Source organism: Plenodomus lingam (assembly GCF_022343315.1).
Source record: "Plenodomus lingam strain CAN1 chromosome Unknown contig_3, whole genome shotgun sequence".
NCBI lineage: Eukaryota > Fungi > Ascomycota > Dothideomycetes > Pleosporales > Leptosphaeriaceae > Plenodomus > Plenodomus lingam.
Window position 1 is genome coordinate 1,818,355 of NW_027093944.1, and position 21,885 is coordinate 1,840,239.

A 21,885-nucleotide genomic window follows, 5' to 3' on the forward strand; every position below is an offset into this window, starting at 1 on the left:
CTTATCTTATCGATTAGGCGGGATATCACGCCGGCCTTGCTGGCTTGCTGGCTTGGTTGGCTGTTGACTCTCTCCTGTTCTTTCCTGCTTCGTTTTTTCTTTTTTGGTGGGTTATTCGATTGGATACCTAGGTATCCCGCCATTGCTTCAGAACTAGAGACGGCGAATAGAGCGGATCAGGGAAGATGGCGCCCATACCAATCACTATCATCACTGGGTTCTTGGGCTCGGGAAAGACGAGTATGTTTGCCTGGATATTGGGGTCTCTTCTTATTGAATCGATTTCTACCCGACACCATTCTCAATCCTGGAATGTTCAAAGCCACCACTTCTGATGCCAACTTCGAAACCACATGGACGACTCCTCACCTTCTCTCCCCCTCCCCCTCTCCAAAAAAAAAGAGACCCTAGCTAACATCCTGTTCCCCCGCAGCCCTAATCTTAAACCTCCTCCCCCAACTCCCACCCTCCTACAAACTCGCCCTCTTGAAAAATGAATTCGGCTCCTTACCCGTCGACTCGGCCCTCGCATCCTCCTCCTCCATATCCTCCGTCCGCGAACTCCTCAACGGCTGTATATGCTGCAACCTCGTCGGCCAACTCTCCACCGCCCTCGCCGAACTAGCCTCCCTCTCCAACCCCCACCGCATCGTCATCGAGACCTCTGGCTCTGCCTTCCCCGCAACCCTAGCTATGGAGGTGAACCGGCTAGCCCGGGAAACAAACGGCGCCTATGTCCTCGACGGCGTGCTAAGCGTCGTCGACGTCGAGAACTGGAATGGCTACGAGGACACGAGTCTGACGGCCAAGATGCAGGCCAGGTTTACCGATCTCATCGTGCTGAATAAGTGGGAAGGCGTTGGGGAGAGGCGGTTGGAGGATGTCGAGGATCGGATTCTCGCGCTCGAGGTGGAGCCGCCGATTCCGCGGACGAAAAGTACAAGGGGTTGGGTGGACAAAGAGATTGTGTTTGGGTTGGATGCGCGGCTGGCCGGGTCGACAGAGGGGGAGGCGTTGTTGGGCGAGGGGGAAAAGGAGCATAATCATGCGCATTCGAGTGAGGTCGAGGTGTTGAGTGTGATATTGAACGGAGATGGAGTGGTGGACACGGAGAAGCTCGCTAGATTTCTTCAAGACCCAACCAAAGACGAAGTCTATAGGATAAAAGGCATCCTGTACGCTTCCACGCCGCCAAAATCCTCGGATCCAGATATGCCCACTACGCTAAGCACGACCGAGGGCAGAGCGAGGTATATCTTGAATTGGGCGTTTGGCCGCTGGACGTTCACTGCTGTGCCGCTCGCACAGCCAGAGACACAAGAGCAAGAGCCAGCACTCAGGTTGACGATTGTGACGGCGAAATATGAGAGTAACAAATGGAAGAAGGAAATCGAGTCTAGTGGATTGATAGCCCTTGCAGACGGTGCACAAGCGACATTGACAGTAGACAAGGTGGCTTAGACGTGAAGCTAGTATATACCCCATAACAAAATGTAGAATATAGACAATGTAGATGCACATCTAGCATTCCCTACTACTAATTATTCGTATTATCGCGCTTCGCTGTCCCATATTGGTATCGACCTTATATTTCAAGAGCGATCACACATCCCAAGCCTTTTATGCCACATCGCCCTGTTGAGACTTCAGCTGCCACAACCAGCAAGCACGGCAAACAAAATGTATACTGTACGCCACCCTAACCGCCCATGATCAAAGCTGGTCAATCCCCTCCACCAGCTTCTCCAAACTCTCTTCATCGCCCCCCTCCATCAACAAGCCCTTCATCATCCTCGCCCTACATCAACAAGTTAGCAACCAACTTTCACACCGTCACCCCTCCAGCATGACCTCTTCAAACAAAACATGGAACAAAAACAACTTACAAGTTGCCCATCCTACAAGCCTCCATACTCTCCTCCAACTCACGACTCTTGACCTCGGCAACCGCAATCACCTTCTCAGGGACCCGTGCCAACCTCGCCACATTCAGCCCATACGACCTATGACTCGTACCCTCAGCCGCCTCGTACAAAAACACAACCTCCTTACCCCCCGCCCGCTCTTCAAACCGCATGTGCACATTCTTCAGTTGCCCGCCTGGGAAGCGCTTCTCAAGCTTAGCGAGGTGCTGATAGTGCGTGATGAACAGGGTCAGCGACTTTAAATCGCAAACGACATGGTCAAGCACGGCTTCGGCAATAGCCACGCCGTCAAACGTCGACGTCCCGCGGCCGAGTTCGTCGAGGATGACGAGGGAGCGTGGGGTTGCGGATTTGAGAATGTCGGCCGTTTCGCTGAGTTCGACCATGAAGGTGGATTCGCCCTGGAGCATATTGTCAAAGGCGCCCATGCGCGTGAAGACGGCGTCGAGCATGCCCAGTTTGGCTTGTGTGGCGGGGACGTAGGATCCGATTTGGCCCATGATGGCGATGAGGGCTGCTGAGCGCACATAAGACGATTTTCCGCCCATGTTGGGTCCGGTGATGAGGAGGGAGCGGGTGTGGTCGTGGGAGAGGTGGAGGTCGTTGGGCACGTAGCTGTCCAGAAGGATTTGCTCGACCATGGGGTGCCGGCCGCCGGTGATGTCGATTTGGACGTTGTCGGTGAAGGTTGGCTTCACGTAGCCCGGCTGGGAGGCTAGTGTGGCTAGAGAGAGAAGGGCATCGAGTGTTGCTAGAGAAGAGACGCAGTCGCGAAGTTGTTGATATTTGGACGATATGGCTTCGAGGAGACGTATGAAGGCCGCATCGCAGGCGGCGGCCAACGACTCCTTGTATTGATCGCGTTCCTGCAGCATGCGTTTGACTTCTGGTGTATGGAAACGAAGAGTCGACTTTGTTGCGGATATCTGCTGCCATGAGGCGGGGACTTTCTTCTCTTCCGTAGACTTGCGTTTGACTTCGATAAGGTATTCGATGCCAGCCACAGTCACATAGTCAATCTTGGACTTGCCAAGCTTTGCACCGGCATCTTTCTTGTGCGAGTTGAGGTCGTCCTCCACCGATGCAATGCTAAGCTTGAAATCGTTGATGTCTTCTGCCTCGTGCTCTTCACGGAAGAAGGAATACTTATCATCCTCCTTCGCAGCCTTGGCATTGATCTGATCAAGGAAGCTGTTCACATCTTCGTAGATCTTTGGTACATTCGAAACGGCCTCGCTCAACAATATCGACTTGAAACCACTCTTCTCTGGTGTCTTTGATGACAAATACTGACTGGAGAGGTCTTGGAGCGTCTGGAGTGCGGCCAGGAGCTCGGGTCGGGAGCACTTCTTATAGTATATTCGGATGAGCACCTTTTCAAGGTCCGTCTTGATCCGTCCCAACAAGAACTTGAGCTTGTCGACCGGTATCGTATTTTCGCCTTCTTTTAACTCTTCCACTGCAGCGATACGCTCTTCTAGCCTTGCTTTGTCAATCAACGGGCGACCGATCCATTTTCGTAGAAGACGCTGTCCGAAGCGTGTTTTTGTACGATCCATAGTCCAGAAAAGACTGCCTTTCGCAGTGTAGTCTGTTGCGTTCTGATAGATTTCCAAACTGGATAAAGTATTGCCGTTGAGCAGCATATATGACCGCGCGCTGAACGGTTGAAAGTATTTTGTGAGATCAAACACATGCTCCAGACCATAGTCGGTTAGATAAGTGATCATAGCCGATAGACATATCGTAACATGTTCAGAGAGCTGGTGAACCTTATCAAGGATAGCACCTTGCTGATCCGATTCTGAATCGCCCCCTTGACTTGACTTCATTTTTCCAGCATAGAAATTGGAGATGTGGCTATACGCCTGTGCTGCCATGGTCTTTGGCTTCTCGACTCGCTCCACACGAGATCTGTCACCGAAGACATTTGTCTTGCTTGCAGAAAGATGCTGGATGAGCTTGTCTGTAGCTTTCGAAAGATCACCGACCACAAGGAACTCGGCTGGAGCGATGTGCAGCATCCTGGTTTCAATTTCACTTCGCATGAAGCCGTCTTCAAAGTCATCGTAAATGATGTCGCCCGTGGCGGGTTGAACAGCGACTAATCCGACATGCACTTTTTCATCGCTGCCCCAGCCTTTGGCGTTCGTTTCAGTGATGCACAGCAGGTACCCAGTGGACTGAGCGCCTGCGCCTGCACCTGCTGTAGATGTCTCCAATCCCTCTACATCGTCCACATAGGTGCCTTTTGTGTAGAGGTTGGTGAGCTTCCGAACGAAAGGCGCGTTTCTGTTATTTCCAGCCGCTTTCAACGCTGCAGTCTCGATTTGTCGCACCACTCCAACTTTGTGGTTTGCTTGCACGAGCCGTTTAACGTGGACTTGTAAACGATGTGTGGGAAAGCTTGCAGAAGCAAATCGGTCGAGATGCGCCTCGGAAGGATGTTCGTCGTATCTGAATTTCCCTGGTATGCATACGATGCCTAGCTCCTTGGATGCCGTTCGGGCGTCCTCGCCAAAGAACTTGTACTTGTAGCCGACCTCCATGACTATGACTGTGTCGAGATGCTTCCTCTTGATTTCCAAATATTGCATCTCCATGGGTGTCAGCTTTGTAGTCTTCTTTGTAGCAGCGCCCTTTTTGCCCTTCACTGGCTTTGGGGCTGGCTCTTCATCCTCGTCCTCGTCGGCCTCACCCTCCTCTGCATTGACATTCTCGTCCGCAGTTATCTTGTTCCTTCGCCTCAACTCTGCAAAGCTGTCTGGTCGCCCGAGCTTCTTCACAAACTTCTCGTGCAGCTTTTGCCTTTGCTTCTGCGAAGCCGCTGTAGCCTCCTCTCCGCCGTTTTCGTCCTGTGCTGGCTGTGATGATGAAAACAGAAACTTGGCAGTTCTATCTGTAATTTTGGGAGGCTTCGGTATGTTGAGATCGGTCGTAGACGTCTGACCTAGCGTCTGTCGTGGGGAGTCTTCACTTGCGAGGCGCACGCGCTTCGAGGGCGAAGAGCGCCCTGAATCGTCATCTTCGTCATGTATGACCACTGCGCGCTTCCGAGTCGGTAGAGGCCGTGACAGTGGAAGTCCTTCGTCTTCGTCTTCGTCATCGTCGCTTGGAGGTTTTGTGCTATCAGGTTCGATGGGCGCTACAGGCTTGTCAACGGGTTTTGTAGTCGAGTTAGGTGTTGGCGCAGGTTTGGGTGTCTGCGATGATTTCGGCGCAAAGAAACTCGAGATAGTCTGTTGTTTGCCCTTCTGCGAAGAGCTCAGTAGCGATTGACTGTTTTTGGGCGCCATTGTGGCGGTCGGTCGGTTTGGGATGATGGCGCGATTGACGTGTAGAGAAGGACGCGCGAGGCGACGCGACCTTTGACATCACGAAGTCACATGATTACAACACCATGAATCCTCCAAGTCTACCGATTATAATGTAATTTATCAAGAATCGCTATATGAATGAAAATGGTTCATTTCCATAGCAACATGGTATCGACTTAGCGATCTACAAAGTCGCCGTCAAACAAAGATCCACCATGCACATGCGTCACTGTAGCTTTCACCAATCGCTTCCTTGATCCTAGGTATAAAGAAAAGGTGACGGGAAGATGTCATCAAGCGCAGCGCGCACTCGAAACCTTCCGTGTCCAACCGAACCTCTCTATAGTTACCACTTGCCGCGGACACTGCACAACGAACTAGAAACGAAGCGGGGAAACATTGCCGATCTCTGGGTACTTACGGTGAGCAAGTGTTGAGCTACCGTACCGGTACCTATTATAGATTCTTGTGTACCGGTACCGTTATCTGGATCCCCGTCCTCCCGCTGTGCGGCCATTTCTTCCTGTCCAGCCTGCTTTCGACATGGTGATGATACATACAAGGCTCTTGCGCTGCCGTGCCCATATACATTTCCTACAAATTTAGTATAACTTGCGCGATATGAGTACTTGTCGCAAAGTTGTTCCTAGGGTGTTGGGAACTTGTCACACCATAAGTAAGCCGCAAGTGACGCTCGAACCGGCCCCTCGTGCTAGCATTACTCTTGTATAGTAGGTACTGGTGCACATTAGTACTGGTACCATGGTCAGTGCCAGGCAGGATGCATTTATTACTGACAAGCAATTTTTTTGTTATTCAGTCTCACGCATGCGGCATTTTCAAGCTACCAGCACGTTGTCCTGTTAAGCGTGTTCTTTCTCAGTTCGGTGGACTAGGTAAGGGTATGAAGTTTAATTACACGGCATAAAAACAGCTCTGCACAACCTAATATTAGGTCCTGTGTCTCAGATATAGGAAAGAATACATGCTAACTTAGCATCCTGATCGGCCTACCTAACTAGTATACTACAGTCCTACAATAGATACGATAACTGGAAGCCTTCTGGAACCATGGGATGTACTCGTGCTCCCGGCCCACTGGTAAGAAAATAGTAGGACCGCTGCCCAATCAGACCGAGGAAGAACCAGGGGCCTACCGGTACCGGTATACGCCATCGGGAAGGCCATGCTTAGTAGCTTACTTTGTATATAATCCCAGCTGACCATGGACTCTTTGTTCACCATTGCTGCGTGAAATCGTTTCCTCGTTCACTTTTCGTGACTACTCATCATCACAATGGCGCGTGGTACCGCTACGAGGTTGTCGAGCTGCCTGGCTGGGCTTTTGATGCTGCAGACGGCAATGGCAAGTCCGGCACCGATTGTGAAGGAGGGAGAGCTGGGTGCTGTCGCGAGTGAGGCTGAGATTTGCAGTCATATTGGTACTGACCTGTTGAAAATGGGTGGTAATGCTGCCGATGCTATGGTCGGCACGGTCGCATGTGTTGGCGTCGTTGGCATGTTCCACGCGGGTGAGTCCATAAGACAATGGCGACGATCACAGTGAGCATACTAAACATTCATAGGTCTCGGCGGTGGTGGTTTCATGCTCGTCCGAGCACCGAATGGCACTTATGAGTTTATTGACTACCGAGAGACTGCGCCTGCAGCTGCTTTCGAAGACATGTACAAGAATAACACCAAGGCCAGTGAAGAGGGTGGTCTGGCATCTGGCGTCCCGGGAGAAGTCCGTGGTCTGCAGTATCTCCATGAGAATTACGGTGTCCTGCCCTGGGCGACTGTCCTCAAGCCTGCAGTCAAAGTCGCGAGGGAGGGCTGGGCTGTCAACGAGGATCTCGTCAACTACATGGCATCTGCCATTGCCACCGCAAAACAAAACGCCACTTCCAACTTCCTTGTAAACAATCCTGAATTTGCAAAGGACTTCGCACCCCACGGTCGCCTTTTGAAGCTGAACGAGACCATCACTCTCAAGCGTTATGCCGACACACTCGAGACAATCGCCAACGAGGGGCCTGACGCATTCTACAACGGACCCATTGCAGAAGCTACTGTCAGAGCCCTGCAGGCCTCAAAAGGCATCATGACTTTGGAAGACATGAAGAATTACACAGTCGCCATCCGCAAACCGTCTACTATCACTTACCGCGACTACAAACTCACTGCATGCAGCGCACCCAGTAGTGGCGGGGTTGCTTTGACTAGTCTCAAGATCATGGAGGGCTACACTGGAGTCGGCGATCCAGAGAACCGCAATCTCACCACGCACCGCCTGGACGAGAGCCTGAAATTTGCCTATGGCATGCGCGCCAATCTCGGCGATCCCCTCTTCGTCAAAGGCCTGGACAAGTACCAAGAGCAAATGGTGTCCGAAGCCACCGCAAAAGAAATCCGCAGCAAGATCAGCGACTCGAAAACTTTTGATATAACCTACTACAACCCTACAGGTCTCGAATCCCTAGAAACACCCGGAACTGCGCATGTGGTCACTGCAGACAGATCTGGCATGGCCATCACACTCACGTCGACCGTCAACCTTCTCTTTGGCAGCAAGCTCGTCGTACCCGAGACCGGCGTCATCATGAACAACGAGATGAACGACTTCTCCATCCCCGGTGCCACAAACGCCTTTGGCTACGTCCCCAGCCCCGCAAACTTTGTTCGACCGGGAAAACGCCCCTTGTCCTCCATCACACCCGTGATTGTCGAACACCTCAACGCCACCGTCAACGCATTCTATGTTGCCATTGGCGCAGCGGGCGGCAGCCGTATCATAACTGCCACCATTCAAAACCTGATTCACATTCTTGACGGTGGTTTGACGACTGCTGAAGCCCTGGCTCAACCCAGGATGCATGATCAGCTTGTTCCGCCACAGGTGTCCTTTGAGTATGCCTTTGACAATTCTACGACCTCGTTCTTGCAAGGCTTGGGCGCGAATGTGACGTGGTCTGCTACTGCGGGCAGTTCAGCGCAGGGACTGAGGTTGTTGAAGAACGGGACGTTTGAGGCTGCCGGTGAGCCCAGGCAGATTAACAGTGGGGGCTTTGCGGTGTGAATGGGTAGTAGATCGCTATGGAAAAGTACCATGACCAAATAGATTATTGTGTTGCGGAAATCCACCTCAGTGACTCCATGTACATCCATTCCCACGATGAACTCAAGTTTTGCCGAGGGGACTATTCTCCAATCTTCCAGACCTCAACCGATAAACTCCCCTGTTCTCGATTGTCCAATTTTCCCTTTTTCTGCGAACATGAACTAAATCACAGATTTGCCTTCAACTTCTCATTCTCCCTGAACCTCTTGGGCCAAATGCCCTGTTTCCCAGGCGAAAGAATACCATTCGGATCCACAGCATCCTTGATCGTCTCCACAAACCTCCTGTAAGCATGATCATTGAAATCATACAACGAAGCCACACGATCTATATATCCAGTCAGCACACAATCACGCAATCACCCGACCAACGGGTTTTCTCAAGGGGGAGAAGACTTACCCATAGTGTTAACATGACTGCGATACTTGCTATAACCCCTCTTCTTGCCAGCCTCGAACAAGCCATCGAAAATAGTCTGCACGGCGCGCCGATGCTCCGCATTCGTCTTGTCAAACGTAAACATGTTCACAAAAATGACGTGCCGCTCATGCATGAAGAAGTCGCAAAAGAGGTCGAAATTTTCCCGCTCACAGATTTCCCGGGCCGTTTTGATCCAGGAGAAGATTTCGGAGCCGCGCGAGGGGATGATGGGGGAGTAGTCGTAGTGGGCGCCCACGCCTGGCTTCGGTTGTTCGGCGGATTCTTTGGGCACGCGGAACTTGACCATGGGCAGGGACCAGAGGCTGGGGATGCCAACGAAGAATCCGCCGTCTACTTCGGGGACCGAAGTTGGGTCTAGGGTTTCTCCTTCGGGTGCAGAGTATATCTTGCCGATGAGCCGTCCCTTGCTGGTCTTTCTGTTGATGATCCTCTTGAGCTCGTCAAAATGGGCTTGAATCACGTCTTTTGCACCGTAGAGTCCGAATTTTGCGTTCCAGTACCCCAGGTCGTATTGTTTCTGCAGCTCTTTGATGCGCCATTCTGGAATCGGCGTCTGGTGTGGCCAGTAGTCCTCGCGGCGCCCAATCATGCCGAGCCATTCTGTTACGTTGGAGACGTAGACTGTGTTGGGGATGAGGCCATCGCGGCGGAGGGGTCCGAAGATATCAGCAATTGTCTCGACGTCTTCAAAGTCGGGCATGTCGAATGTGACGGACATGTAAGCTTGAGGTGCAGGCGTGAGCCAGATGCCCATTTTGGTGACGATGCCCAGGTTGGATTGTATGAAGAGGCCTTCGATGGAGGGGCCGAATGTGAATTTAGACAAATGGGCTGACCGCGAATTTGAGACGGCGAATTGCCCCGTTCGCACGAGGTCGCCATTTGCAAGCATGGCTTCGACGCCTGCAATGTGTTGATGGTGTGCTGCGGTGGGCGTGAAGCCTACGCCGCGATCAAGCGTATTTCCGACTACGGAGCCCCAGCCTAAGGATGGGCAGGATGGCCAGACGTTGAGCTTGTTCGTAACACAGTATTCATACAATTCTCTGAAAGTTACGCCAGGTTCGACGACGGCATAAGAGTACTCGCCGTTGACTTCGATGATTTTGTTCATGCGGTGCAAGTCGAGAGCAATGGAGCCGGTAACGCGAGGAGCCGGGCCGCCATATCTGATCGATGCACGTTAGTCGGTAGGATCCGTGTGGACGTTATGACTTACCCAAGGTTTTTTCCTCTTGAGAAAGTCCATACAGGAATGCCGAACTCGTTGGAGATCTTCAGGACGCCCTTCAACTCTTCGATGTTTTGTGGTCGTACAGCTGCGCTGGGAATCTTACGAGTGCCCTCCGCCTCATGCAACTCGTATGGATCAATGTATTCCACTAAATCATCGCCATGATATACCTGCTCTTTGCCTACCACATCTCTGTACTTTTGGATTGCCCTGTCGAAAGAAGCTTTCGTGACCCCAGGAGGAAGGACCGAATTCAAAGGGACTGTGATGGAATCTTTGAAGAGAGTGTAGTGTGTGGATTGGTACTCTTTGTCGATGTAGGCTGAGATGGGCGGCATTGTGATAGTTGTGATGGATTCAGTTGTCAGAACATTGCTTTGAGACGCGTATACATTATGTACTCTGCAGGAGTAGGCATCTGGCCTCCCATACGAGTCATGATCAATCCATGAGGCGAAATTTGGAGACACAGGGGTTCCCCACATTGCGGAGAAGATGACCCCACATCTTCATCTTCCCCAACGATCGGACCAACATGGGTTTCTCGGAGGAAGAAACTATACCTACACACTACTATACGGCTTGGAAAGTGATTACCGGCGGAGTTCAATCTCCGAACGGCTGTCTCCTGTTCTCGTGGATCCTTTGTCGATCTGTTCAACCCAATGATTCGGAACGACAGAGTTTGTCATGACTTGGCCTTTGGTTGATATTGGCTATGGTCCGATATAAGCCATGGGGTAAGACGTGCAATTGATGGAACATGCCAACTTTATAGAATTGATCCGAGACACAAGTTTTCGGTTCAACATAGATGGAGCGTCGTCTTGATAGCCTGAGTTAGCGGGGAGAAGTAAGGGAGTTGCTACTAGCCATCACGCTAAGGAGACCCCTTCCGACAGCGCCCCACCATTCTACCTCACCATCTGCACTCCAATCCGTACCGCTCTTCTGTATTACCACATCAACATGAGATGCTTTCCTTGGCTTGCAGTCAATGAAGAGGGGAATGGACGCTAATGCTCGGCGCATTTCAAGATCGCAACACAGGACGCTGGGCATAGGTTGTCAGCTTGAGCTTCTTGCAGTTTCGGACCGTCCTCTCAACGATGGCAATAAGCACATGGGTCAATTATGGGGAAGATATCAGCGTCTCTTTGACCACATGGGCATTTCTTCAAGCTGTCATGTTGTTCTCTTCTACACCGTAGCCAACAAGATTGCTTTCACTTACTACGACTGAGGCATCTGCAGTTGCCGTACGGTCCCAGCTTCTTCCTAATCCCCGTGGGTAGATGTGTCCAGTCTGAATGAAATAAAGCTTACTAATGACAGTAATTGTACAAGTCGATTACCCCTAGCAGTTGTGAACGGGCATGGTTCCAAGGTCACATAGTACCGAAGGTCATGTGAGCTTACCCCAACCCTCGAGGTCACCCCTTGTGTACAGCGCCGGACATGTGATTGAGATTGCCATGTATTCAGCGTAAGAAACAATACCTAATGATTCACTCTTCACGGAAGCAGTCCATGATGGTTTTCTCAAGCAGGGGCAAACATCAAAGCAGTAGCACTACGCATCGGCCGAGTACTGTAAGAACAAGTTCCCATGACGCATAGGAAATGTTCAAACAAATATTGATACTTTCTGAAGTGGACCGAAAACAGCGCTCAAAGACGGCTCTTGATAAAAAGTCCCGTGTCAAAGCGGTGCTACGCGTCTATCAAATCCAACATCATCCAGACCTTATCCAAACATTCCCAAACGGCAAAACATTACTTCGAACCTCCCCCCCAAAGACACCTCAATCCACCCAGCCACTCCAACACCATCACCTCTTTCCCTCGCCTCCATTCTCCCTCTGAGCCCTCACCCCACAAACCCTCACGTATCCCCTCTATCCGCCTGCACATTAACCGCACACCCCAACTCCTCGACCAACATGGCCGTAAAATAGTCCATTAGACAGTCATGCGCCGCCCGCCCATTCACACTCTGCTCCTCACTACTATCAACCACATAGACCCCGCCCGGCCGCGCAACCCCATGATAATAAACATTCATATCTCCAACACGAGCGCGGCATTCTACTCGACGCGTCAGTACCGTATGCAACATCCGGGTAGACATGTCTTGTGCGGAATCTACGATTGGCAGCTAGCCCACACCTGGCAAAACACCAAAAAAACCAACCCCCACAGAAATAGTAAGAATAAATAAACTCACCCCTCCCTTTATCCCCCCACCTCAACCCAAACCCATACATCACCCCATCATACTCATCCGCCAACATGGCTTTGTCCGTCTCGTACACCACCCGCCGCCTCGTCGTATACTGGCCCAGCACCAGCCGTACCGTTTCGGTGTAGACGTCGATTGAGCAGGTGGGGTCGCGGACGGGGACGGAGAAGCGCTGGGGTGTGGTGTTTGTGTTTGCGTTTGCGTTTAAATTTGCAGTCGTGTTTACGTTGATGTTTACGTTTACATCTGCAGTTGCATTCGTAGTTGCAGCAGCAGCAGCAGCGGCGGCGGCGGCGGTGGTGGTGGTGACGAGGAGGAGGGGCGTGAGTGCGAGAGTGAGAGTGAGCGGGGTCGGGGGACGCATAGTTGGGGTCGTGAGATGATGTGCGTGTATGTGTATGTAAATGTAAATGTATATGCGTATGCCTGCGTGCGTGTGTATATACCCAACCCCAGCTCGCAGAAAAACACACACCAAATCCTCAGAGCAAACTGCACCACGTATTCTAGTCACGCCCCCTCGTCGTCTAGACAATACCGCCGCTCGAAAAGGTCGGAAGTCGGGTGCTTGGGCAGCGGTACCATGGTACGACATGTGGAGCTGCAATGCACTGCACTGCATTGCACTGTGCTCGGGGGGGTTCGAGGTACCACAGCATCGGCGCCGACGCAAATATTTCTTCTTCTTGTGTGTCGTGTTTCATGATGAAAAGTTACACATGTACATGTGCGAGTAACATGGCCGACGGAGAATAAATCCATACCTCCACAATATTCGCCATCCAGCCCCGTGTTTCTTCTTCTCCTTCTTCTTTTTCTCCTTCGAACAGGGATATGGATAGGGACGGGATGTCAAGGATCAAACGATTCAACTTCGCCGGCATGGTCAGCGGAGTTAACATGGATCTTCTCATGGAACCGCCGCAGAGGAGAATAATATAGCACAAAGCTCCCCCTCATGACGCCGCGGACGCAGCCTTTGTATTGAGACCACACGGTATCTGGTATTAGATCTTGTAGAATCCCAAATCTCAAGTGCGACCCAGAGGAATCTCAGACCACGAACCATTAGCAAACCAAACGCCCGCGCGCGTATAATCCCCAAACGCCATGTTGCCAAACGGAAGATATCTAAAGAACCCAAAGCGAAACGCCGTGCCAACTTCAACACCGGGTTGAGCGCGCAGCAAAGCCGCCGTTGGGCCATCCACGGTGCTGGAATTGCGGTACCAGGTGAAACCGGAGTTGCCAAGGTAGCGCTGGACATCGTTGACGAGCACACTGACGCCGTCCCAGCCCGCGGCCGGCGTGTCCCAGGTGAAGGAGATGGAGGCCGGGTCGAGGACGGGGGGCATGATGGTCGGGAGTGCGGAGCCGAGTTGGGCGTCGGCACGCAGCGCCGCTGCCGTCTCGAGGATGGGCGCGAAACCCCAGCGTGCGACGCCGTTGATGAATAGACCGACGAGTAGGCCCTGGCACAGCAGGCTGATTCGGGTCTGCATGGCTGTGCCGGGGAGGAGAAGCAGGGCGAGGATGTAGTGGTGGATGCGGAGGTGGAGATGGGGGAGTGCGGCGAGGATGGCGAGGCTGACGCCTAGGCAGGCGTAGATGGCGAGGTAGTGCGGGAGCCGGCCTTCTAATCGGAAGCACCAGGCCTGGTAGATTGCGACGAGGAAGAGGATGAGGACGATGATGACGAGGGCGGCGATGGCGCCGGGTTGTTGGCGCAGGTCGTGGCCGGTGAGCCGCTGGATGGGTATCTGGTCGAAGGTGTAGTTGCTCAGGGCGCCCACCCATGCGCCTCCGACCCAGAGGATCGTCTTTTCCAGGTGTGCGGTGCAGCCCTTGAGCGCGCGGGCGATGCTGATGCGATACATGACCACTGCGATCAAAGCCGCGGGCAGGAACCGTCCCAGGGCCGTCGAAGCCAGATCCGCACGTGTCGTGTACGCCGGGGGATCGGAAGCCATGCCCACCTGGAAGAACAAGATGGTAAACAGCGGGGCGAAGAAGGTCGCAGGACGAGTGGTGAAGACGCCAAACAGCACTGTCATCGTCACGGACAGGGCGAGCAACTTCCACCGCGGATCCTCACACCCACCCCCACTCATCCCACTGAACTCGAAGCTCATGGGGAACTCGCCATAAAACGGGATTGAGCGGATACCGTTGCGGAGACTGGAGGCAAAGCCTATTTGAGCCCCCTTGAGCGTGAGCACGCCACATCCACCTTTTTTATCGCTGATGTCGGAGCCCCAGTGTATGGCGGCGCCGCAGATGAAGGAATCGCCGCGATATCTCCACGACGTGCTACTCACACTGGCACTGGCATCATTTGGGTCGGGCGAGAAAGGGCCTCCGATGACAAGCGAGCGGTAGTTGTAACTCTGATTACCCACCGTCCGGGGATTCAGCACCATGGCGCTCGCGCAGTTGGCCGGGCAGGAAAAGGCAAACGAGGCATTATCAAAAGGGAGACAATTGCGTCCGTCAAGGCCACAGTATTCCGCCGACGACCTGTTTATCTCGAGATGAACGATTAGTACACTTCGCTGTAGATTGATGTGGGAATGGGGGGATGCATCTTGACTGACAACATACCACAAACTATCCACACACCCCAACCTCACCACCCCCAATCCCCCAACACCAGCAGCATCCTCATCCTCGCCCACTAGAACCCCAAATCCCACACACCAGCCCAAACACGCCAGCCCAAACAACACCCACCGCCACCCCCACCAGAGCCCATGCAAAAAGTCTCGCGGCGCGGTCTGCACACGTGCCTTGAACGGCACAAGGCGATGTCTGCGCGGCGGCTCGGGGCCTCGCATCCAGCGCGTCGTCTTGTTCACCAGCCGCACAAGCGGGGCGGGGAGTTTTTCCCCGGCTGCGTGCCAGAGGGGCAGAGCGGGTGGTGGTGGTGATGGTGGTGGTGCGTAGTTTGGCGCGGGGTTCTCATCGTGGTGGTGGTGGTGGTGGGGTGTGTGTGGTGTTGATGGAGAAGTGATTGAGGTCCTGGGCGCATTACCATCTAATGTACAATCAGACGACGCAGATGCAGATGCAGTCGCGGAGACTCCCAGTCCACCACGCTCCAAATCCCTTCCGTTCCCATTCCCATCCCCTTTCCCATCCCCATCCACACCGACACCGACACCGACACCCATACCCATAACCAAACCCTCAGCTCCGCCCGGCAGCAACGCGGCAAGACGGCGACACCACGCTCCCCTTCCCCCCCAAAAAACCGCCGAAATCTAAGATCTACACCAAAGGACCGAGAACCGCGAACCGCGAACCGAGCACCGAGAACCAGGGATGCTAGCAATAAGCGCGCGATCAGATAAAAAGATCGAAGCGACAGTGGCGTGTAGGCAAGTGAGGGATCGAACGAGAGAAAAAGGGCAGAGGAGGCAGAAGTGTGGTATACCGACCATCCCAGACCCATGCCAGTACACACACCCAGTTGCGCAAATGCCCAGCAAAAAGGCACGCGTGCGCGCACGGCAGCCGTATCTACTTTTACCTACATGGAATTCTTCTCCGTGTTCTGCGCCAAGTCGTCACAGCCGATGCGGCACGGCATGGCATGGCATGGCATGCCCTGGTAATCCCTGTCAAGCCCGGCTGCCTGAGCCCGGGATACAGGAAGCGCTTTTGTGTGGGATAAGTACATACATCACTAGTAGTCAAGTCGTGTGAAGAGCTCGAGGGATATTGTTTTTGGGCAATGTGAGAATGAGTCTCGATAGATATGCATGTTGCATGTCACATGTCGCATTCATACAGCTCAGCTGTGCGAGCCAACTCGGGTATCCATCCATCTATCCAGACACTGTGGTATTCCAACGCCTCAACGCCTTGCATGATGAATCGATGATGATGATGATGATGCTTCTTCTTCTCACGGCAACAGCTTCGTCTCAGTCTCAAACCTGACGCGGTACTTAGCCAACGGAATAGGAACTTCGCCACTGTATCCGACTTCGCCCTGAGCGCGCTCAAGCTTGCGCGTGACTTTGCCAACGAGCCGTGCAATCCAGCGATCGTTTGCCATGGCGCTGACGGTGCTCTGCCCGGCCTTGCGCATGCCGACAACCGTCTTGTTCGACGCATCCTTGAAGCCCGTGTCCACCTTTTTGAGAAAGGCCTTGAAGCCTCGCTCCTCTGACGTCAGCGATGTTTGCGTAGTGTCCGTGTTGTTGGTGCCGTTGGTGTTGAGCGAGGAGAGGCTGCTGGCTTCGCTATCAGTGCTGACACGCTTGAGCTCTCGCAACACCTTGGCTTCCTCAAAGTCCTTGTCCGATTCGATGACTTTGGTTGCTTTGACAATGGCGGCAACAAAGTTGAGGAGATCCTGATGGAATTGTGCAGGTAGGTGCGCATGGGCACTGATGTGCATGGCCGATTCGTCCTTCTTTCGCTTCTGGAGTTCCTTGCGGGCCCGGACTTCCTTGGGCGTGCCTTCGACCTCCTTGATAGCCGACTCCATTTCCAGAATCTCAAAGTCGCTGGCTATCTTCGGAAAGATGTGTTCGTGATGCGGGAAGAGGTACGTGGGAATGGTGAGGACGGCATCGGCCCCTCCCAGCCGGACAACCTGCTTGAGCTCAACACCATTGGGAAGAGTCCTGTACGCCATGACGTCAGAGATCTTTAAATGGCATTGGATGTTGTAGTTTGTGTTGATTGGAAAGTGAGCCTCGCTTTGCATAGGTCCGAACTCGACCGCAAAGTTCGCGTCCGTACACCATTCTGAGATGCGGGCCTCGAGCCGGCGCACATCTGCGTCTTGCGAAGAGTAATGCTTGAAGAGGTATTGTCGCATCAAGTGGGTGAACCACTTGCCAGATCCAGCTGCAGTAATCGACTTGAACTTGACCGGATGAAAGTAGCAGATCGGACTGAGCATAAGGCGGTACAGAAATGGGAGTCGATGTAGGAATGCCTTCACTTGGGGATAGGAAGTTTTGCGAAGAGTCGATACACGAATGGACTTTGATGGAGGGTGGGGTATCGACGGCTGGCTGTGGATTTGTGTGCAAATGGCGGCTCGAAAGTCATCCATGTTCTCCGTGTCCAAATGTCCGTCCCTCTCTCGCTCCTTGTCTTTTCCGTCCTCTGACGAAGACTCGTTGAGCGCCTTTGCAGCCTCACGAAGCGTCTTCTTCGCATTCGTGATGGCACTCGTATCGTCAATGTGACGGACCAGGTCATTGTACTTGACAGTAGCATCTCGTTCATTCGCCGAAACCTGCCTGACAGATGCAAAGGCCGACTTTGCGTCCTTTGCTTCCGATGGCGGCTTTCCGGCCGTCAAATTCCTGACCATCTCTGTGGGACGACCCCGGGCGCCTTTGGAAGCTGCTTTCAGGATGGCCGTATCTCTAATGATGACCGAGTCATCGTCGTCGGGCTCAGGTTGACCATATTTGACGTCTCCAAACATGACTTCCCAGTCACCGCCCTTGACGTTGGCATAGACATCGTCGACGACGATCTCCCTGAACAACGGTACAATAACCTTGTCGACTTGGATGGCCAACTCAATTTCGTCCGCAAGCTTGATCCCAGCTTCTACGCCATGAACCTCGAGCGTCAAAGTGGACAGCGAGAGCGTGAAGCCACGTATGACGAACAGGCCTTTGACTTCCGTGTCAATCTCGAGTGCAGGCAGGTCGAAAAAGGCGATTTGATCGTTTATAAAGTGAAGTTCTCGCAGAAATGTCTTTCTCAATGTGCGTCGGGCGAGTTGGGCAGGCGCATCGAATTGGAACAGGCAGGCAATCAAGATGGCGGGCCAACAGGAGGCCCAAAAGACCCAGTAGAGGAGCCAAGAGGTTGAGCAAATGGCGTAGACGAGGTTGACTGTGGCGAACATCGTCCAAACGGGAACAAAAGGTAAGATGCGGTGGCCGTACGCCTCGCCGAGGACTACAGCGTAGACGAGAATGGGTGCGCCGGATAGGAGCCAACGCAACGGCCAAGACAGGGTCAGCGCAGATAGGATGGTGACGGCTAGGAAGGTACTGGGAAGAACTGTGCTCGAGACTTCCCGCTCCCGTGTAGGCGGTGTTGCGCCAGGAATCCCATTTGACGTCTGTTTCGACATGCCCGGCACCTCGCGCGATACAGGCGCATCCATGTTGGCCAAATTTTTGTGGAGGGCGGAAGGATGGTATAGCCCGAGAAGAAGGGAGGCGATTCTAGGTGGCCATCGTGGACATGGAATGCCAGACTTGTTTGTTCAGCGTGATTGTGACACAACTAGCGGCCAAGGTGTGGTCATGTAGGTAGACGTGGATGCAGCACTCGAGTTTCGAATGCGCGTGACGTCAGGCTATCGTTTATGGCCCCTTGCCGCCGCACCCAAACGAGGCAGTCGCGGCGGCATGTTTGGCCACATGAGTAGTTGCAGCCTTGTTTTGTAGAGGGAGCCAGAGGAAGCCAGAAGACATGAAGCCGTGGGATAGGCAGAGAAGAACAGAACGATAGATGAACGGATGATGTTCCTTGTTCGCCAACCAAGGTTCCCCTTGAGAACGGCGCGCTGAGGGGGGGGGGCGCTGAACGTGGCGACTACATGAGGACTAGCGCAGGCCATTGGGTAAGTGTCCAGACAGTCCAGTGATCCAAAGATGGATCCCAGCAGCGTACACCAAATGAAGATTGTGTAGACTAACAGATGAGTCGCAGCGTAGTGCCAATCCTCAAGGACTTGGATTCTATCCTTTTGAACAAGTTGCTCACACAAGCTAGACTCATACTAGCTTTCGTGGGCTTTGTGGGCATTCCAAAGAACCAAAACATGAAAATATCACCCGACAACCCAAAGACACGGCGTAAAAAGCGCACTTGGACATGACCTTTGCCAATCCGCAAAGGCCGAACTCTGTTCTTTTCCATTCATCTCAACATGCTCTCCCATCGTCCTTGAAAAGATATATATAGAGAAGATAGCCAGCAAAACCCTGTTCACGAAAAAAAGTCCTATTACGCCTATTGCTCCAGATGCATAAGCATCATGCAGAGAAGCAAAAGTCCATGTACGCCCTGGTCCGTGTACGCCGGAGACGCTCAAGTCGAGGTAGGCATCCGGTGGTGAGAAAATGCAAAAACAGAATACAGCGCACACACACACAGGCAGGTGAGAAAGGCTATACACATCATGCCTGGGTTTGGGAAAAGAAAAACAATGGACGAAGCAGCTGACAAGGGATATTGACAAAATAATGTGTGTGTGTGTGTGTGCTGAAGGCAAGTCGATGCAAAAGTCGTTATAGTGTGATGTTGTTGTTGTTGTTGGGACCGAATCGTTGTGATGCGATGGCTCTTCATGTGACGTTAGTGTCTTGCTCATAGCCGTACAGGTAGATGAGGGAAACTCACCAGTGACCAAAATTGCATTTCTCCCAGTCCGTTTCTCCATTCAAGGATGTGAGCCGGGAATCTCTTTGGACTTGCCATTGCCCGCCCAAACCCCTCCACCCACGGCCCTCGAGATGCCCACGCCGAGGCCGACGGCAGCAGCGACGACGAGAAGAGCGATGACGATCTTAGCCCACATTCTCTGCTTGTTGGTCAAATTGCGGAAAAAGGCACAGCCACGCTTGCGCTGGTACGACTTGCGCTTGTCCATGACGGCCTGCCTCGAGGGCCACATGGAGCACTCCTTGACACGGCCATCGACCGAGACCTTGGGCTGTTGTGTAGACGCTACGCTGAGGGGGACGCCATTGGCGCCCATTTCGAGGTCGTGAACCTTGACGTCGAGATGTGACTTGGATTGGGGAGCGCTGGCGTCGAAGAAGGCGGAGTAGGGGTTCGAGGGGTCGGCGGCCCATTCTTTTTTGGCTGCGGCGTCGGCTGTGGTTGAGGACATGTTGGAGTCGTGCGAAGGGTGGGTGCGGAGGGGATGCTGGGGTTCGGGTTCGGGTTCAGAGATCAAAGGGCGGCATTGGCTTGGGCTCGTGGAGCGCTCAATGGTGGCACCAAAGGTGATGGGCGTCGTCTTTTCGTTTGCTGGGGCCGACATTGTGACGGGTATTGGGATCGATCCGAACCGACAGTCGTGTATGTGTGTGCGAGTGCGGCGAGGAGGATTGAAGCGTAGAGGGTGAGACGATGACGACGACGGTAGTCAGGAGGGACCCTTGTGGAGGGAGGATTGGATGCTGCAGATGCCGTGGACGACCTTTGGAGCGGCCAAACGCTGTGCGACCGTTGGTGAGAGGATGCAGGCAGGCAGACAGACGGGCAAACGGGCGGGCAGGGCAGAGCAGAAGAGGAGCACAACACAACGGTTGGAACAAGGGCGATGGTGTGCGGGATCTCAGCTGACTGATAGTGAATGGCCTTTGGTTATCTCTCTCCTTGCACTTTTGGACGGTGGGCGGGAGCTATCGCGCGGCTTGGAAGGGGCAGGCCAGGACCGGGCTCGAACAACGGTTGTTGTTGCAGGGGGTAAAGGGGGGAACACGTTGGGAAGGAGCGACAGCAAAAAAGACTGGGCAACAACAGCTGGACTGTGCAGGTGCGATGGAAGAAGAGCAGAGACGGCAACAGAGCAGCACAGAGCTGGACTGGGCTGGGTTGTTGGGTGGTGGAGAGGGAGGGAGGGAGAGGAGCAGCTGCTAGTGAGAGAAGAGAAGCTGGGTGGAAGGAGGGAAAGACGCAGGGCAGGATGATGAGAAAGGTGAAGAGAAAAGCACGGGTCAGAACGGGCTTGCAGTGTGCAGTGTGCAGTGTGCAGTGTGCAGTGTGTAGCAGGGCAGGCCAGCCCCAGTGTGGTGGTGCGAGGCGGGCGAGGAGGCGAGAGGGAGGCGAGTTGATGCTGGCAGGCAAGCCAAAAGCTGGACTAAGTTTCTGCTGCTCGAGGCTAAGGCCAGGAGATTGCCCTACTCGTTACTCGCTAGGCTGTTTCTGGTCCCGCCCTTGTGCTTGGACTGGCCATGAGGAGTATGGTTGGAGAGGAGGGGTGGTCTTGTTCTGTGGTTCTGTAGGTATTGGGTGTGTGTTTGTGTGCTGAGTGTGTTGTATGTTTAGTGGATGGGAGCAAGCATGGCAAGGGAGAACACGAGAGTGAGGGTTGCCCAAGCAGCCCTGATTCACATTCCAACACACATGAACATGTACATGTGCCTAGCATCAGCCCCAGCGTGGAATGGTCATAATACTAGTAGAGCATATAGAGTAGAGTACTGCATGTGCACATAGGTGAAGCAGTGGTTAAGCTCGACAAGCTCGACGCTGCTGCACGCCAGCGGCCAGCCAAACATGAAGCTCCACCCCGTCCCTGAAACTCTCTTACTGCCCAGCCCAAAGTGGACTAGTCCTGGGAACATGGCCACCCCGGCCTCAGCCACATTAGGCTTAGCCACACTAGGGCCCCCCCCCCCGTAATCATTCATCCATCCATCCACCGCTCTTGCATGAAGCAAAGACGTTACTGCAAGGAGCTTGGGCCATTGCAACAAAAACTGATTGTATTATTGTACCTACCAGTGACCACTAACCGTCTGCACTCAAGTGCTTGTAGTAGAGTAAGTTGCAACCTGGTTGCCAATGCGGAGACGCTGGCCGAGAGCCTTGGCTGATCTTAG

At 53.3% G+C, this 21,885-nt stretch overlaps 8 protein-coding genes across 8 annotated transcripts; 2 read left to right on the forward strand and 6 right to left on the reverse strand.

Moving 5' to 3' along the window:
- Positions 1-76: 76 nt before the first annotated feature.
- IAQ61_007959 (uncharacterized protein) lies at positions 77-1,528 on the forward strand. The gene is made up of 2 exons (XM_003840529.2): positions 77-240; positions 434-1,528. The coding sequence occupies exons 1-2, from the start codon at positions 186-188 to the stop codon at positions 1,459-1,461; spliced, it is 1,083 nt and encodes a 360-aa protein (XP_003840577.1). The 5' UTR covers positions 77-185; the 3' UTR covers positions 1,462-1,528.
- Positions 1,529-5,252, reverse strand: MSH3 (Mismatch repair protein msh3). Its single transcript, XM_003840528.2, has 2 exons — positions 1,887-5,252; positions 1,529-1,798 (listed from the first exon to the last, which is right to left on the reverse strand). The coding sequence occupies exons 1-2, from the start codon at positions 5,219-5,221 to the stop codon at positions 1,714-1,716; spliced, it is 3,420 nt and encodes a 1,139-aa protein (XP_003840576.1). The 5' UTR covers positions 5,222-5,252; the 3' UTR covers positions 1,529-1,713.
- Positions 5,253-6,539: 1,287 nt separating this feature from the next.
- Positions 6,540-8,321, forward strand: IAQ61_007961 (uncharacterized protein; the record flags this gene model as incomplete). Its single annotated transcript, XM_003840527.2, has 2 exons — positions 6,540-6,774; positions 6,829-8,321. The coding sequence occupies 2 exons, from the start codon at positions 6,540-6,542 to the stop codon at positions 8,319-8,321; spliced, it is 1,728 nt and encodes a 575-aa protein (XP_003840575.2).
- Positions 8,322-8,529: 208 nt separating this feature from the next.
- On the reverse strand, positions 8,530-10,545 carry IAQ61_007962 (uncharacterized protein; the record flags this gene model as incomplete). Its single annotated transcript, XM_003840526.2, has 3 exons — positions 10,024-10,545; positions 8,763-9,973; positions 8,530-8,690 (listed from the first exon to the last, which is right to left on the reverse strand). The coding sequence occupies exons 1-3, from the start codon at positions 10,521-10,523 to the stop codon at positions 8,530-8,532; spliced, it is 1,872 nt and encodes a 623-aa protein (XP_003840574.1). The 5' UTR covers positions 10,524-10,545.
- A 1,378-nt stretch (positions 10,546-11,923) lies between these two features.
- On the reverse strand, positions 11,924-12,644 carry IAQ61_007963 (uncharacterized protein; the record flags this gene model as incomplete). Its single annotated transcript, XM_066097803.1, has 2 exons — positions 11,924-12,183; positions 12,266-12,644. 2 exons carry the CDS (start codon positions 12,642-12,644, stop codon positions 11,924-11,926), a joined length of 639 nt encoding a protein of 212 aa, XP_065952300.1.
- Positions 12,645-13,311: 667 nt separating this feature from the next.
- On the reverse strand, positions 13,312-15,114 carry IAQ61_007964 (uncharacterized protein; the record flags this gene model as incomplete). The annotated part of the gene is made up of 2 exons (XM_066097804.1): positions 13,312-14,797; positions 14,882-15,114. 2 exons carry the CDS (start codon positions 15,112-15,114, stop codon positions 13,312-13,314), a joined length of 1,719 nt encoding a protein of 572 aa, XP_065952301.1.
- A 1,073-nt stretch (positions 15,115-16,187) lies between these two features.
- IAQ61_007965 (uncharacterized protein) lies at positions 16,188-18,428 on the reverse strand (the record flags this gene model as incomplete). The annotated part of the gene is made up of 1 exon (XM_003840523.2): positions 16,188-18,428. One exon carries the CDS (start codon positions 18,426-18,428, stop codon positions 16,188-16,190), a length of 2,241 nt encoding a protein of 746 aa, XP_003840571.2.
- Positions 18,429-19,712: 1,284 nt separating this feature from the next.
- On the reverse strand, positions 19,713-20,318 carry IAQ61_007966 (uncharacterized protein; the record flags this gene model as incomplete). The annotated part of the gene is made up of 1 exon (XM_003840522.1): positions 19,713-20,318. One exon carries the CDS (start codon positions 20,316-20,318, stop codon positions 19,713-19,715), a length of 606 nt encoding a protein of 201 aa, XP_003840570.1.
- Positions 20,319-21,885: the final 1,567 nt, after the last annotated feature.